Source organism: Toxorhynchites rutilus, chromosome 1 (assembly GCF_029784135.1).
Source record: "Toxorhynchites rutilus septentrionalis strain SRP chromosome 1, ASM2978413v1, whole genome shotgun sequence".
Taxonomy (NCBI): domain Eukaryota; kingdom Metazoa; phylum Arthropoda; class Insecta; order Diptera; family Culicidae; genus Toxorhynchites; species Toxorhynchites rutilus.
This window is the reverse complement of record NC_073744.1, coordinates 23,741,853-23,758,697: the sequence shown is the minus strand read 5'-3', so window position 1 is coordinate 23,758,697 and position 16,845 is coordinate 23,741,853. Positions and strand designations below refer to the sequence as shown.

At 37.9% G+C, this 16,845-nt stretch overlaps 1 protein-coding gene across 5 annotated transcripts in view; it reads right to left on the bottom strand.

Moving 5' to 3' along the window:
• The window catches only part of LOC129763542 (uncharacterized), a 350,843-nt gene that overhangs the window by 142,992 nt on the left and 191,006 nt on the right, over positions 1–16,845 (bottom strand). The window contains exons 1-2 of one of the 5 annotated variants that reach the window (XM_055762729.1): positions 15,155–15,310; positions 964–1,082 (exon numbers count right to left, since the gene is read on the bottom strand). The exons of 2 other annotated variants lie outside the window; for them this stretch is intronic. In XM_055762729.1, coding sequence (XP_055618704.1) covers positions 964–997 — 34 coding nt within the window. In that variant the 5' untranslated portion in view covers positions 998–1,082; positions 15,155–15,310. Of the gene's footprint in view, positions 1–963; positions 1,083–15,154; positions 15,311–16,845 lie in introns of those variants that run through there. 2 more of the 5 variants (XM_055762728.1, XM_055762730.1) reach the window with 2 other exon arrangements.

Sequence of the window (16,845 nt, the reverse complement as noted above, 5' to 3'; positions counted from 1 at the left end):
TTCATTCATTCACTTATTCATCTATTCATTTATTCATTTATTAATTTATTCATCTATTCATTTATTCATTTATACTTTTTTTTCATTTCGAAGATGTTTCCACTGTTCGTTCATTGGCACCATGTTTGGAGGGAAAACCTTCGACAAACAAATTATTGTCGAAGAGACGACTCTAGATCGGTTCAATCCCGGTCTATTAGTTATGGCAGGCAAACGTTTCAGAATGCAAACAAAGTAACATCAATATAGTTGGGGAAACATGCGATAAAATACTCTCACAAACAGTGGCGCGTGAATTATGGATTTACGCCGGGAAAATCAACTATTAACAGCCTATTGCGTAGCTTCAACGATCGGGGTGATAGTCGTTTCGTAATCAGTCATAATTATCATTTTAATTTGTTTCCGAAGGCAGGCCCCTCGTACAAACCACACATGCAGTTGGTCGATGAAGAGTGCACCTTGTGTGTTAACCATGTTAACCATGGAGATTGATTACCACCCATCCATTGGGGCCTCCGTCTCTCCGTCGGATGGTGTCCCAGGTGTGTTGCTTCTTTGGTGGGCGAAAGCGTGGGCTGCGGATTGCTGTTAAACATGGTATTTAGTGAGTAGCGCTTGTTCAAACCCCGGGCAAATATATTGGATAAGACTTCTGTTTTGCTGTGGGGTTCCTTCTGGTTTTCTCGTCGGACATAAAACGCAAGTGTAATGGACTGTGAGAAGATGCATTACGGGTTTAGAATTTTTTGTTCGTCTCAAATAATTTCGCAAAGTGGTGTTAAAAGTTTCTCGTCGCAAAACGGTCTCCCACATCGTTTGTTTTTCGGCAAAAGTATAAACACAATCATTGCAATTGTTTTACTTGGGATTTTAAATAGTAGCGCAGCGAGCTGAGAGGCTGGGAGGGGTAAGAAAAATATACAAGAAAACACAAACTTGCCATCGATGATGGTAACTTACCGAAGAAGAAAAACGACCGTCGTATTTTACACATTTTTATGGCACTCCCGGATGGCGTCTTCCGCTGAAGAGATGTGAGGCGTAATGCTTCTGCATTACTGTTTCTGCTGCCGCTGCTGCTGATTCAGAGTAGGAAGAGGGACATAACACTGCTGCAACGTGGCAACAGCTGCCAAAATCGCAAAGTTTTTCCTTCCCTCGTATAGCGACCGTTCTCGAGGGAGAATGGTTTTCCTTTGGTTCTCCAAGCGGGGGATGCGAGTCGGTTGCGAGAGAATTAAATGTTCGGTGAAAGGAAATTTCAATTCCCCTAGGAATCGAAGATGACGAACTACAAACTGCGGGAACAGTGGCTACCGTTGCAATATCGAGCAGAAAATAATATTACATTGGTAGAAACTTGATAGAAAAAGGTTTGCATTTTCTTCCGTAGGAAACTTAATTAGTTTTCAAGTGTTTCCATAATCAATTACGGAAACACTGGGTAAAGCATTACAATTGCAATGTGCATCATCTGGTTAAAGCCAACAGCTTCTTTTTTTAGTTTCCAAATACAAACTCGAGATCGATTCCAAGTTTCAAACTGCAGATGATGGATTTGAATTCAAGCTCCAGTTTGCAACTTTCAGCTCGGAATTTCATAATAAAGTCTGCTTCATTTAATATTGGAACAAATTCTTTTGCTCATTGTGGCGCTCCTAGTGGACGGATTTGGAAACTTTTTTCACCCACGTGTCGGGAAATTTATTACCTTTCACCATGTATTTATGTCATAACACCAAACGATAGCATTTTGTAAACAACCGCCATGGAAGCCGAACGGAGAGATAAAATTGTGCACAGTTTTCTTGAAAATCCATTGTTGTCGGCATCTAAGCTAGCTAAACAGCTTAAAATGCCCAGAAATACCGTATGGCGTGTTATCAAGCAGTACAAGGAAACATTGACGACGGCTCGGAAGCCGCATTCGAAGCGTCGGAGTGGAACTGTCGACCGGAAACTGCGTGGGGAAGTCATCAAGGCCGTCAAGAGGAATCCCAATCTTTCAGACCGCGATTTGGCCAATAAGTTCCAGGCCGCTCACAGTACGGTGCGACGAATTCGTCTCCGGGAAGGAATAAGGTCATTCCGAGCCAGCAAACAGCCAAATCGGACGCTGAAGCAGAACAATGTGGCCAGAATCCGTGCTCGAAAGCTGTACGATCAAGTGCTGACCAAGTTCGACGGATGTATTCTGATGGACGATGAGACCTACGTGAAGGCGGACTTTGGGCAAATCCCAGGTCAAAAATTTTATTTGGCGACGGCTCGGGGGGATGTACCTGTAAAATTTAAGTTCGTGTTCGCGGATAAATTCGCCCGCAAGTACATGATTTGGCAGGGGATATGCAGTTGTGGACAGAAAACCAAAGTCTTTCTCACTGACAAGACAATTACATCAGAAGTCTACAAAAAAGAGTGCCTACAGAAACGGATTCTGCCGTTTATCCGTGCTCACGACCGTCCAGTAATGTTTTGGCCGGACCTCGCAAGCTGCCATTACAGCAAAACGGTTATGGAATGGTACGCAACGAACGGGGTCAGCGTAATACCGAAGGACCTCAACCCCCCGAACTGCCCCCAGTTCCGGCCGATAAAGAAATACTGGGCAATCACGAAGCGGAGGCTTAAGGCAAAGGGAAAACTTGTTAGGAACATGACTCAAATGAAGAACTGGTGGAATCAAATCGCCAAAACGGTGGACGAAAAGGGTGTGCGCCGCCTAATGTGCCGTATTACGGGAAAAGTACGAGAATTTCTTCGAAACAGCAATTATTTTTTTTTTATTTTTTTTTATGAAAGAGTAAAGAAAATGCTACATTTGTATGAAAAACAAATTATGAATTCGTTAATAAATGACTGAACTACACGCAATCGTTTGTGTTCCAATATTAAATGAAGCAGACTTTACAGATTCCATCTTCGGTGTTGCCAAATCCCAAAGGTAGGTTTTCACTCCTAACACGAAACATGTTCCCAATATTCTATTTGGAGAATAAGGAGTCTAGATTAAGATTCCAGGTTTCTGGGTTTCAAATTTTAGGTTTTAGAATTCCGGGTTTGAACTCAAGACTCTTGGGATTCGATCCTAGATGTAGACTCAACATTTAGAGTCAAATTTAAGTTTCTACATAAAATAGTTTAAATTTAAGATTCAATTCTTGGATTCTTCATCCAGATAAGCATCCAAGATCCAGGATTCCGATTTCTGAATCGGATTTGGAGGCCTGGTTCAGTCATCGGATTCATTGAACGGGTGCTAGATTCAAATTCTCGCCTTTGATTTCAGTTTCACATAACGGATGTAGTTTCCATATCTCACATTCTGTATTCAGGTATCACGTTTCAGACACTATATTTAGTCTAACAGAATCTTGCCTGCTTGCTCGCTTGGCAGATTCAGAAAAAGAGATTTCAGATCAAAATGTCGTTTCGGAGACCAAAATGCAAATGTTCGACCTAGTTTCTAGATTCCAGCATTCACGCAAATTTCCTGCTTTTTTTTCGATTACCATAATTCAGAACCAATATACTAGGAATTATATCTAGATTCTGATGCTGGTTCTGGAATCTAAAGCCGACAGCCGAAATCTGGAATATAGTAACCGAGTTGGGGATTATGAAGAAAAAACGGAATTCTGGTTATCTGCAATGATTTGGAATTTGTGATTGGAATCTTGAATCCGAATATTTATTTTAGCTATCTGAAAAAATATGAAGGCTATACTATACATCAAGATGCTAATTCCAGATTGAAGATTCAGTTTCAGCGGCTTCCAGACTCTTACTCGAGATCCAAAATTGAGAATACATAGTCTAGAAATGATATTTTAATTCAGATGTCCGAATCGCGCCGTGAGAATATTGAGACTCATCATTCGTCTATATTATCTTAATCTGAAGCATCTGAATCTAAAAACCCAGAGTTCCTGATTCAAAAAAAAAAAAAAAAATCTGACTCTAGAACTCGTTCCGGGAATCTGAATTTAGAATTATCACATATAAACTGGAATCCCAAGTTTGGAGAACCGAATCTGAATCCAAGAATGAATCTTGGACCCATAATCGAAAAATACGAATTGAAAACTTGATCTGATTCTGGAATCTAAAGCCGACAGTCGAAGTCTGGAATATAATAACCGAGCTAGGGATTATGAGGAAAAATACAGAATTCTGATTCTCTGTATATGATTGGGAATCATGAATCCGAATCTTTATTTTAGATGTTTGAAAAAATATGAAGGATAAAAATATTATGTTGAAATCTGGAGTCTGAAATCTGAATTAGGGATTTTGAATCTGAATATTCATTATATGTATATATTTAAATATGTATTTTGAATCTAAAATTATTTAACAAGATGCAAATTCCAGATTGGAGATACAGTTTCAGCAGCTTCCAGACTCTTATTTGAGATCCAAAATTGAGCATCCATAGTCTAGAATTGATATTTAGATTCTGATATCCGAATCTCGCCGTGTGAATATTGAGATTCATCATTCGTCTATATTATCTCAATTGTTCCAGGAATCTAAATCTAGAATCATCACATACAAACAGGAATCCCAAGTTTGGAGATCCTTACCTGAATCCAAGCTGGATTCTAGAATCAGGATTCCGATTCTGAGAAAAGATCCTTGAAATGGAGTATTCAATCTTCATACATAATGGAAAATGAATCTTGGATTCATAATCGAAAAATACGAACTGCAAACTGGATCTGGTTCTGGACAGAGGGAAAAAAACAGGATTCGGAATCTGTGTCTATGAATTTTGAATCTGAATCTTCATTTCAGATGAGAATTTTCTCATTCATTCTACATCTGAGTCTGAAGCATCTGATTCTAAACCCAGCGATTATGATTCTGAAGAAAAAATATGTGACTTTCGAACTCGCTTCGGGAATCGAAACTGGATCCAAGCTGAACTTTAGGATCTGAATTCCGATTTAGAATCCGCTCCAGGATATAAATCTGGAATTGGACCTAAGGGAATACTCATCTCACATTATGGATTATGATCCTTGGATTCTCAATCGAAAAATACCAGTTGAAAACTATTCTGGAAACTTCATCTGAGGGCCAAATTCAAATATGAATCCAAAATCTGGAATCGAAAATCTAATTAAGGGATTTGAGATTTGGAATCTAAAATCTATATTTAAAAAACAAATCTGTGATCAGAATCTTGAATGTGAATCTGTATTTAAAATGTCCGAAAAAACATGAAGGCTCAATTTTCAATTCAAGACTTGTTATCAAGATTCTAGATTGAAGATTCAGTTCCAAAAGCCCCCATGCCTTCTTTGAGATCCAGAACTCGGAATCTCTAGTAGTCTAGTAAAGCAGATTTTAGTATCTGAAAATCGTAAGAATATTTTAGATTTTAGAATCAGAATTCAAACTTCTGAATGTAGATTACGAATCGCAGATTCCAGATTTGTGATTCTAGAGTCTATTTTACAGGATTCGGGATTCCGATTTCCAGAAAGCAGATTCCTTTTGATTGAATTAAGAGTAAGATCTGAAGTTTCACCTATCGGGTTTCGGATTGGTGTCGGATTAAACGTTTGGTATGTCGATTTTACGTTTGAATTCTATTTCCAATTCACATACTTAAACTTTAGGTTGAGATTCAAAATTCGAGTCGCAAAATCAGATCTCAAATTTGGATTGGATTTGAAATTCCAGGCTCTCGCTTCAGATGTTGATTTCCGATCCGTTCAGATTCAGATCCAAGCTCCAGATTCAGTTTCCTGGATCAGATTTAAACTAAGAATCCAAAATGAATTCAAGAAGATCCAAATTTGAGAATACAGAATTCAAGTTCAAGATCACTGTCAGTTTCAGATTCAAGGTTTTAAATCTTAGCTGGAATCTAATCTTAGAAACAGAAAAATCCTTAATTCAGATCTCAAATTCCGTAGTCCTGATTTCGGATCCATCATTCAGATTCAGATTTAAGATCAATATCCAGTTTCGTGGTTCAGGTTTGTAATAAGAATCCAAAAGAATCCATTTGAGAATACAGATTCCAGATTCATATTTCTGCTTCAGTATTCTGATTTCAAATACGGATCCAGATTCAAAATCACAATCACAGATTTAGATTTTCAATCTAGAACTTTCGCAAAGAAGAATTTCAGTTTCATGTTTCATTACATGGTTCGGAATTTAGGCTCGAAGTCTATCTGGGTTCTCATCCTCAATTTTCGATACTCCGATCCAAGTTCGCCTCTCCTAGATTCGGATCAAATGATTTGAATCTTCCACAATTGAGAATACAGAATCTAAACTCAAGGCTGTTGTCACCAATCCTAGTTGCAGTATCCGCATTTGAGATACAGATTCAGATCCAAGGCTGCAGTCACAGTTTTAGATTGTAAATCTCTGTTTTTGCATCAAAATCTGAGGCACAGAGTCGGGATTCAGATTTTTTTTTCGTCAAAAATCCTCAGTTCAAATCGCAAGTGCCGTATTTTAGATTTTGGATCCATATTTCGATTCAGCTTTCGGTTCTTTATTCCAGAACATTTTATTTTTTTCTGAGTAAGAATTCAAGATTCGTAATCTATAAGGCAAATTCCAACTGATAGATACAATTTTCAACAGATCCTCAAAAGCAGATTCTAAACCTGAATCCAGATTCTAGAATTGTGGATGAAGTTGAGTATTAAAGATTCTCATTTCAATTTCTTTTTTTAAAATTCATTCACTTTTTTTTTTAAATTCTTGGATCCAGATTCAGATTTCAAATATAAATCTATGTTTGGAATAACAGAATGTACACAAGAATTCTAGATTTAGATTCCCTAAAGGACTTCTAAAGTCAGATATCTTTTTGAGATTCCGAATCTCTTCGAGAATTGGGATCAGAAATATAGATTTAAATTGGCATTCAGATTCTCGAAACGAGTTAGATCTCTTGTTCCGATTTCGACTCTCTGGTTATAGCGACCAATTCCAAGATGTGATTGCGATCCGAACCTGAAAATGGGTTTATGGAGAAGAATCAGGAAATCTTATGGAAAATTGTTGGTGAAACTTTAGATGGAATCTGATATTCTAATCTGAAACGATTCTGTTGCTACTAATTCGGAATCCGAAAATATTACACAGTGTTCACAATTTCAGAATCTGTCCAGAATTTCTTCGAACTGATTCTGATCCAAGATCCCAAGTTTAGATTTGGTTCAAATGCATCAGAATCAGAATCGGAGATTTGGAATCTGAGAAAGAAATCTGACTCTAGAATTTTCGTATACAATGAGCCATCTCATTTTTTTGTAAATCTGAATCTGGGCTCAGCAATGAAAAATATATAATCCAATGGTTCGAGCTGAATTCTCGAATTCGGATTCAGATATAGAATCTGTTGGATAATCTATAATGGGTATTCGATGTTCTTCGGTATTCTTATCTATCATTTTGAGTTCTTTTGACAGATGGATTTTCAAACAAAACATATGAGCTGCTAACTGAATCTGATTCTGGAATCTTTGAATCCGAAATTCGGAATCGAGGATTTTGTATGAAAAATTTGAACAGTTGTGAATCTGCGTAATCTGAGCCTCAGATCCGGATTCGAAATTTGGGATTTTAAACCAAAATTTCAATATTGAATTCTAACATGGACTGTAAATTTTTAATTCTTATCAAAAAGCAAATAACTCGATATCTAGATCGAAATCGGAACCTTAATTCATCTTCATAACCGGAAACGAGAGCACAAATTACAGATTCAAATTAGATTAAAATTAGATTCATATTTAGGATTCATACCTTTGGGTTCCAGATAAAAATTTAGGTTTTTGTTTGGGAATTTATATAGAAGGTTCAAATATAATATCCAAATTAGGGCCTGAATGTATATTTCAGACATTCAGTTTCTCCAATATGAATTGCAAATTCAGTATCCGTATGTGTTAGAGGCGAATGAACTGCAAAGTTTAAAGCCTCTTAAAAACAAAGAAGAAGAAGAAGTATCCGTATGCTTGTTTTTAGTTTCTTGATTCAGATTTTTAAAATTTCAAATTCAAAATTTAGATTTAGGTTTCAGATTGGAATTCCGCATCCTGATTTGATCCCGGATTCTAATTTTAAATCCAGATTCGAATACAGATTCCGAATTGAGATTCTGGACTTCGGATCCAGACAAGATTTAAAACCAAAGATTTTTCACATTAATCTCTGTATTGTAACTATGATCTTCTTAGGAATCCAAGACTCAGAATTCGGAATTCTTGTTATAGATTCAAAATTCCACGTATCAGAATTGAATTCCATATCCATATTCAAAATATCAAATTTTATATATTTGATTCCAGAAAATGGTTCCAGGTTGAAATACTATTCTGGCCACATGAATCCCATGATTGAGATTTGATTCCAATTTTCAAAGTACAATTCCAGGATCCTAATTCGGGATTGGGATTTATAATCAGATTTCAAATTTGGATTCTGATACTGGATTGCTGAATCATTTTCGAGAATCGGAATCCACGACCAAATAAAGATTCCGGTTACTGTGGTTACCAAACTTCAAAGAGAAATACGATTTTCCCGAAGTTTTCCACTTCACAGATTTGGAATCAAATCCGGATTTCAGATTCCAAGATAAAAACAAGAAAATCACGTACAATGCGGAGATCTAAGCAGTGCATTTTTTTTGTTCGACACAGCATGTGTACCATTTGAATCGAAAATAAAGTGGTAAAAATATCAGAAAAAACTGCTTGTGAGAAAAAATAAATTAAAAAACACAACATCAAATTTAGATTCAATACTGATTCAATTCAGAATCAATGTGAGTGAACTTGATTCTACATTCCGTTATCGTCGGCACATCGATAATCGAAATTCGAATAATAAAAGCAGGAGTCGAGTTCGAAATTCACTTTTATTACCGAAAAAATGTCAACCAAAAAATGAATCCCGACAGAAGAAGGCTGTAAAACGGATAATTGAAGAACATCGTGCTCCACGGAACATCCGATTGACATATTTTCTGAGGAAGCGGAGAGTGCTTATATTGGTCGAAGTGGTTGCGTTGGGGCGTTTAACCGAATTGATTTCCATTGTAACGTTCATGGAATCGCTAAAATAGCCCCAAATCGAAACAACACGATCCAATGGAAATGAACTTTTTCAATCGTATCCTTCCCATTGTCATAGCTCCCGTCGGCACATGTTGTAATTTGACACCTGTTTTGATTACCACAGACGAAAAAAATCTCAACCAAAACATTTCACCCCTCGATGAGGAACGGCGGAACATGTGCCTGCCGTCATTGGAGATTCTCTCGGTTCGATCACGAGAAAGCATTTAGACATTGGGACTCGAAAGTATTTTTATACCTCACGCTAGCTTTTGTTCGCTTCTGACAGCCGATGACAACCATCGTTGTCAGTGTCAATCGTGTTGTTCGTGGTGATTGGGAATGAAAAACGCGGAAAATCGTTTGATAGCGCGATTTTGTCGAGTTGAGTGCGGTGGGTGGGGTGAGATGCACGGTGGGGGGTGAGATGCACGAAAAAAAATACTCGAAACTTGAATTAGCAATTTTAATAGGTGTGAGAGATGATTACACGAACGGAAGAAGATTACCCGGAGCGGCTCCTTCTGATTACAGGTTTATAATTAACCGATTACTCATCGATATCGGGTGGAAAATGGACACCCACTGAATAAACCGGGACATTGATGAATGGAAAATAGATGAAGACAAATGTTCGCGGCGGGCTTATCGTGGATGACAACGCCTCGGTGTTTCCCTGTCACTTCCGTGAGTCTCCAAACGCGAATTTGGAGACCGAAATGTTCCGTGTGACGTACGCAACCCATTGGAAAACCAGACAAGCGTTATTTGTAAACTGTCAAACGCGCGTTTGTTTTCTAACAGATCGAGAGTTTCTCCCAGAATGTCAGCGAAAGCTGGCGCAATTTTGGTGATTAATGTTGCCCAACTTATCGCGGGGCATGCAGGCATTAGTTATTTGGTTTAACGATCGATTGGATTCAACGTAATCACATCCATCAATCGATTCGCAACGCTGTCGGAAGTGGGTACGATACTAAATCGACTTCAGTCCAACCCATATTGGCCCATTGTCTTATTTTGCTTTTTTGCTTGATATCGATTCTTTCACGAGATTTATATCCACTTGTTCCTTTTTTACTGAGGTACTCAGTTTCCTTTTTGAGCTATCGAGCTGGTTCGTCACTTTTACTTCCATTTTTGGAAGAATGTCGAGAGTGAGAATCGAACTCGTGATCTCTGCGTGAGAGGTATGGATATTACCACTACGCCAGATCGTCTCCACTTATAAAATTCTCAGATTCTCATGTTTTCAGATTCTTAAATTCTCAAAATCTGATATTTTAAGATTCTCAGATTCTCAGATACCCAGATTCTTAGATTCTCAGATTCTCAGAATCTAAGAATCTCAAATTCTAAGATTCTCAGAATTTCAGAATTTCAGAATTCAGAATTTCAAAATCTTGGAATCAGATTTTTAGACTCTCAGATTCTCATATTCTTAGATTCTCAGAGTCCAAGATCCTCATATTCCAGATTAGCAGAATCTCAGATTCTTAGATTCTCATTTGCTCAGATTTCCAGGTTTTTAGACTCGCAGAATCTCAGAAACCTAGAATCTCAGATTCCCGGCTTCTTTGTTTCTCAGATTTTCAGATTCGGAGAATCTGAGAATGAAAGTATCTGACAATCCAGTGATCTGAGCATTTAAGAGCCTGAAACTCTGGGAATCCAAGAATCGAAGAATCAGAGCTTAGAATCTGAAGTATTTTTTGAAGTAGAGCCAGTTTAAGGAAAACAGAGCCCGAAAATAAAAAGAAGTTCAATAACTCTATCATTGTTGGAATTGGAACATATGCCTGGAATGATTTTTTTTTCATCAAATATGATCCTTTTTGACCTTCAGAAAGATTTCGAATATATGTAATTTTTTTTGTGTCAGAAAAGTAAAATGCTGATATTCTGAGATTCCGAGACTGAGCAAATTTAAGAATCTCAGAATCCGAGAATCGAAGATTCTGAGATTCATGATTCTAAGATTTTAAGATAGTGAGAATCTGAGAATCAAAAAAGCCGAGAATCTGAGATTCTGAGTTTCCGAGATTCTTAGAATCTGGGATTCTGCGAATCTAAAAACCTGGGAATCTGAGCAAATGAGAATCTAAGAATCTGGGATTCTGGTAATCTGAGAATATAAGAATCTCGGACTCTGAGAATCTAAGAATATGAGAATCTGAGAGTCTAAAAATCTCAGGAATGCGAGAATCTAAGATTCTGAAATTCTGAAGCTTTGAAAATCTGAGAATCAGAGAATCTAAGAATCTGAGAATCCGAGAATCTGATAATCAAAGACTCTAAGACATTTTCAGGGAATCTGAGAATCCGAAAATCTGAGAATTTGAGATTCAGATTTAAATAGAATGTTAGAATCATAAAATCTAAGAATCTGGGAATCTTAGTATCTGAGACTGTAAGGGATTTTGATAATCTGAGAATCAGAGATTCCGAGTATCTGAGATTCTAAGATTTCGAGATTCTCAAAATCTGAAAATCTTCGAATCTTTGAATCTGAAATCTTAGTCTCTGAGAGATTCTCAGAGAATCTGCGAATCCGAGAATCTGAGAATTTGGGAATCTGAGATTTTGAAGTTCAGATTATAGAATTTTAGAATCTTCAAATATAAGAATCGAAGAATCTGGGAATCTGAGAATTTGAGACTCTGAGAGATTTTCAGAGAATTTGAGAATCGGAGAATTTAAGATTCATAGATTCTAAGATTCTAAGAATATTAGAATATGAGTATATTAGACTCTGAGAATCTATGAATCTGGTAATCCGAAAATATGAGTCTGAGACTGAGATTCTAACATTCTGAAAATCTAAAAATCTGTGGATCGAAAAATCAGAGAATCCGAAGATCTGAACTTCTTAGAATCTGAGAATATGAAACTCTGAGAATCTAAGAATCCGAAAATCTATGATTCTGAGATTCTACGATTCTGAGATTATATGATTCTGAGATTCTCAGATTCTAAAATTCTAAGAATCATCCAAGAATCTGAGAATTAATGAAACCGAGTATCTGAGATTCTGAGATTCCGAAATTCTAAGAATTTGAGAATCTGGGAATCTGAGAATATGGGACTCTGAGAATCTAAGAATCTGAGAAAACGAACTTAGAAGCTGAGAATCTATGAATCTGGTAATCCGAGAATATGAGAGTCTGAGACTGGGATTCCAAGATTCTGAAATTCTGAAAATCTGAGGATCGGAAAATCAGAGAATCCGAAAATCTGACATTCTTAGAATTTGAGAATCTGCAAATCTAAGAATTTGAGAATCTGAGAATCTGAGAATATGAGACTCTGAGAATCTAAGAATCTGCAAATCTAAGATTTTTATATTCTAGGATTCTGAGATTCTACGATTCTAAGATTCTAGCTGAATCTGAATCTCAGATTCTCGTATTCTCAGATTCTCAGATTCGTAGATTCTCAGATTCTAAGAATGTCGGAATCTTAGAATCTCATATTATCTGATTCTTTGATTCTCTGACTCTCAGATTCTGAAAACTTCAGAATCTCAGAATCGTGGATTCTCGAATTTCTGAGATTTTTAGACTCCCAGATTCTCAGAGTCTAAGATCCTCATATTCTGAGATAATCTCGGAATCTCAGAATCTTATATTCTCGGCTTATTTGATTCTCAAATTCTCGGATTATTAAATTCTCAGAATTTTAGAATCTCAGAATCTTCGAATCTCAAAATCTAAGATCCTCGAATTCTCTGATTCTTAGATTCTCAGAGTCTCATATTCTCAGATTCTCAGATTTCATCAGATTCTCGGACTCTCTGATTTCCTCAGAATTTCAGAATCTTAGAATCTCTGTCTCAGATTCTCATATTCCCGGATTACCAGATTCTAAATTTCGCAGATTCTCAGATTCTAAGAATCGTAGATTTTTAGATTCTCAAATTCTCATATTCTCTGATTCTCAGGTTCTCAGATTCTCAATGTCTAAGATTTTATTATTCTCAAATTCCCAAATTCTCTTAGAGTCTCAGAATCTCAGATTCTTTGAGAATCTTTCAGAGTCTCAGATTATCAGATTCTCGGATTCTCATATTCCCAGATTCTTAAATTCGCAAACTCTCAGAATCTCAGATTCTCGGATTCCTAGAAATTCAGATTTCAGGTCGGACTCGATTATATACATTTTCAGACTCGATTAGATACAGTGTGATTTTTTTTATATTCCAAGAAAGGCTTTTTCTAAGGAAAAATATAATATTTCAACGTTGAGGTGAAAGTTAATTGGCTATTATAAGTACAGTGGAGTAGAACTTGTGAGTTTTGAAGATTTTTATTGGAGACTCTCCAGAAATTGTTTATAACGATATTGCAGCGATATTAAGAAAGACAGAAGTTGGGTAAAAAAGAACAAATTGTAGAGCGGTTAGAAACCTTTAATTTGATTGATAGAAACAATTAAGTTTACTATGGATATTTGGGATAAAATTTATAATAACACTATACAAACCACAAACTTTTATGTTTTTCACTTCCAAAATGTTTTTCAAATCCACAAATTTAGATTTTACACAACTATATCCTGTACTGAATTTTCTCATCTTTCAAATGGAAACAACAGAATCGTCCTGCTTAGCGTATTTTTTTAAGCAGAGCCAGTTTAAGGAAAACAGAGCCCGGAACAAAAAAAAGAAGTTCAATAACTCTATCATTGTTGGAATTCGTAGAAGGATTTTTTTCATCAAATACGATCTTCTATGACCTCCTGAAAGATTTGCAAGATATGTAATTTTTTAGTATGAGAAAGGTATATTCTGACTTTAAAAGGATGAATCAGAATAAAAAAAAAACTTGTTTTTTGATTCGATTCTATACAGTGAAAAGAAATTGGAGACTTTATGTAATCAAGTCCACCCTGTATCAGAATCTCAGAATGTTAGCTTCTCAGATTCACTGCTTTAGGTTCTCAGATTCTGATTCCAAATTCAGATGACTTTGACATGTCTATATCAGCTTTTTTATATCCCGATATCGATTTATACAATTTATATCTGTCTAATATAATTCCCATGGAGGGTGAAATATAGCGTGTGGTTTAATTGCCATTTCCCAATCGCGTTCTCTCTCGCGCTCTCCATTTGCAATAAAGTATCAGCATGCTGCACCCCGAACCGGATCACTGATGGTCAATTAATTGAATAATTATTTGCAGCTCGTTCGATTATTAATAGGTGCCAACTAGCAATGAGTAATGGTATCGAACACGCTGACACACTGTCGAGGGGCCCGGTTTACGGTTTCGTTGGTAGGGCGTGTCCGAGTTATGAGCACTAGTAGTGACCACCAGGCCACCTATACGGGGGTCCAGCTAGTAGAGAAGTAATTGATTTTTAATGCGGTTAATTGAGGCCGATAAAAAGAGTACATGTGTACTGCATTTGATCGAATTTCGGACCATATCATTAAGACTAAAACAGGATTGACTGTAGAAAATATTCCGCCCGCCCCCAACATCGGCCAACATCGGACTCATTTGTTGTCGTTATCAAGCAGCAATTAAGCATTCCATATCGGCCAACCACCATACCAGGAACGGACCAACCCATCTTCGGCGAACAATTTGTGGGTGGCAATGGGGGAGAAACACTATCAGCAATCAGCTTTATCGTTCTACAATCGCACACAAACGCACGTTCATAGGTGTTTCGTAATTATAATCGAAAACAACAAAAAAAAGAAGCGATATACTCGGTTCTCGGTCTCGCACACGCAATCGCGCTGATTCTATCGCTCGCCACACACGTCACGTCACGTCACCGCTAATTTGTAGTCGTTCATTTTCCCATTCCGAACGATCGAGTTGATTGTTTCATTGTTATTGCCTGCCCGCGATTTGGATGAAAGTTACCGGAGGGGGTAATAAATTGCGGAAGGCACTTTGAAAATGGGTTTTTATAGATTTGGTTCGGGGTTTTCCCGTTTCCTTCACTCCGGCGTGCCGAACGCTCCCTCCCAAGAACTCAACGCATCTCAACGATTGCGTAGCGAATGGAGGAAAGCTGGTTCAGCACAAAAGCACACCATTAACTAATTATCACGTTTTTTCGACGTTGTTCGATTAAGGAATAATGCAAACGGCGTTCTCCAAATTATCACGACTTATCGCAGGATACAGATCCCGCTGCGGGGGAGGATATCGATTTCGATTCGCGGCAGCTTTCTGCTTGACCACTCGGACAAACACTTACTAACGCTCGACTGACGCTCGCCCCGATAGCTGCCTGTGCCCTGCACAGGTGCTGCATAGCGTGGGAGAATCCGGGATGGCATCGCGGTATCAACACACAGAACGCTCAGAACGTTGCGCGGCAAATCAATGTTTAATGAGCTCTAATAATTACCCCATTCAGGGCTCTCCGAGCAGAATGAGTTATTAACAAACAGCACGGGCGCAGTCAGTCGTTTTAGCTGATTGATATCGAGGAGTTTCTCTCCGCCTGGCGATGGAGGCGGTCGGCGGATTAACTCGTATCAGGTGATTTGTCCGATCTTAGCGGCGGCGAACGAGTCTTACAGCCATGGCATGTTTACGCGGAATAAACAATTAGTTTGGCAGAATTTCATGCCGTACCCCAACTGTTCGCATCCCGTTTGACGCTCGGTTAGATTTAATAACCCTCGAGGCGGTACCCAACCGATTCATTCGCCGAAGAAAACAAACATAAACAAACCCCCGTCCCTTCGCGGCTGACTCGTTCGTGTGTCTGCCTGCATTTACAGCCACATTTACACCTCCACCATGTGGGCCACCGTGTAAATCGATATCGGCCTCCGCACAACCGTCATAATCGAATGCGGAAATAGTTTTCGTTACAAGTTTCCTTTCCGGGGGCGCCGCAGCAGAGCACACGTTGAGAGGGACCAGTATCCGCGTGCTGTTTGTACTTCGTGTGTTCGAGTTTTCCGCCAATTAACTCAAACAACTCAAGCATCGCTCGAACGATGCAGCGAAGGGCGGATTTTTGCCGAGAAAAGTGTTGTGACGGAAATGGTTTGGATGTGTTGATGATTTTGGGATAACTTCTACACTGATGAATCTTGGATTAGGTAACTGGGCAAATGTATGTATTAACATATACACCCTGTCCAACTTCTATAAGACCAGGTGATGATCTTGCTGCTTTGTGCCATTGCAAACAAACAATGCTTCAACTTATATTCTAGTGTATTGGTATTGTTGACTACCATGCGCTGCATTATTTTCATATGTGTGTGTGTGCAAGCGCTGAGCGTAAAGCAAAGGCTCTGCATTTTTCAAGTGTCAATATTCTATAAGACCAGTTACATTTTTCCGTCGATTTAGTTGTTATGGTCAATAAATCTGAAAAATGCCGAAGGGAAAAGTGCTCACGGAGAGAAAAGAAAGATAAATCGATGCATTTCACCAAGTAAATGTTGGTATCAGAGAAGTTTCTCGTCGGATTGGACGATCCCATCAAATGATGCTCAATTATTTGACGAACCCTCAAGGATACGGTAGGAAGGAAAGAGCTCCACGTAAATCGAAGATCTCTGACCGGGATAAGTAGGAAATAGCTAGAACAGCTTCGAGTACCTTAAAATCGCTTATGCAAATAAAGCAATATTTCAATTTAAATGTTACTCGGGTGACAATTCGTTACCAAAAGTTTTGGTAAAAATCCTCACATAAATTTGGTTTAAAAGGTTAAAACTCTTCATCTTACTCCATCTCACATCGGAAGACGTCTGAG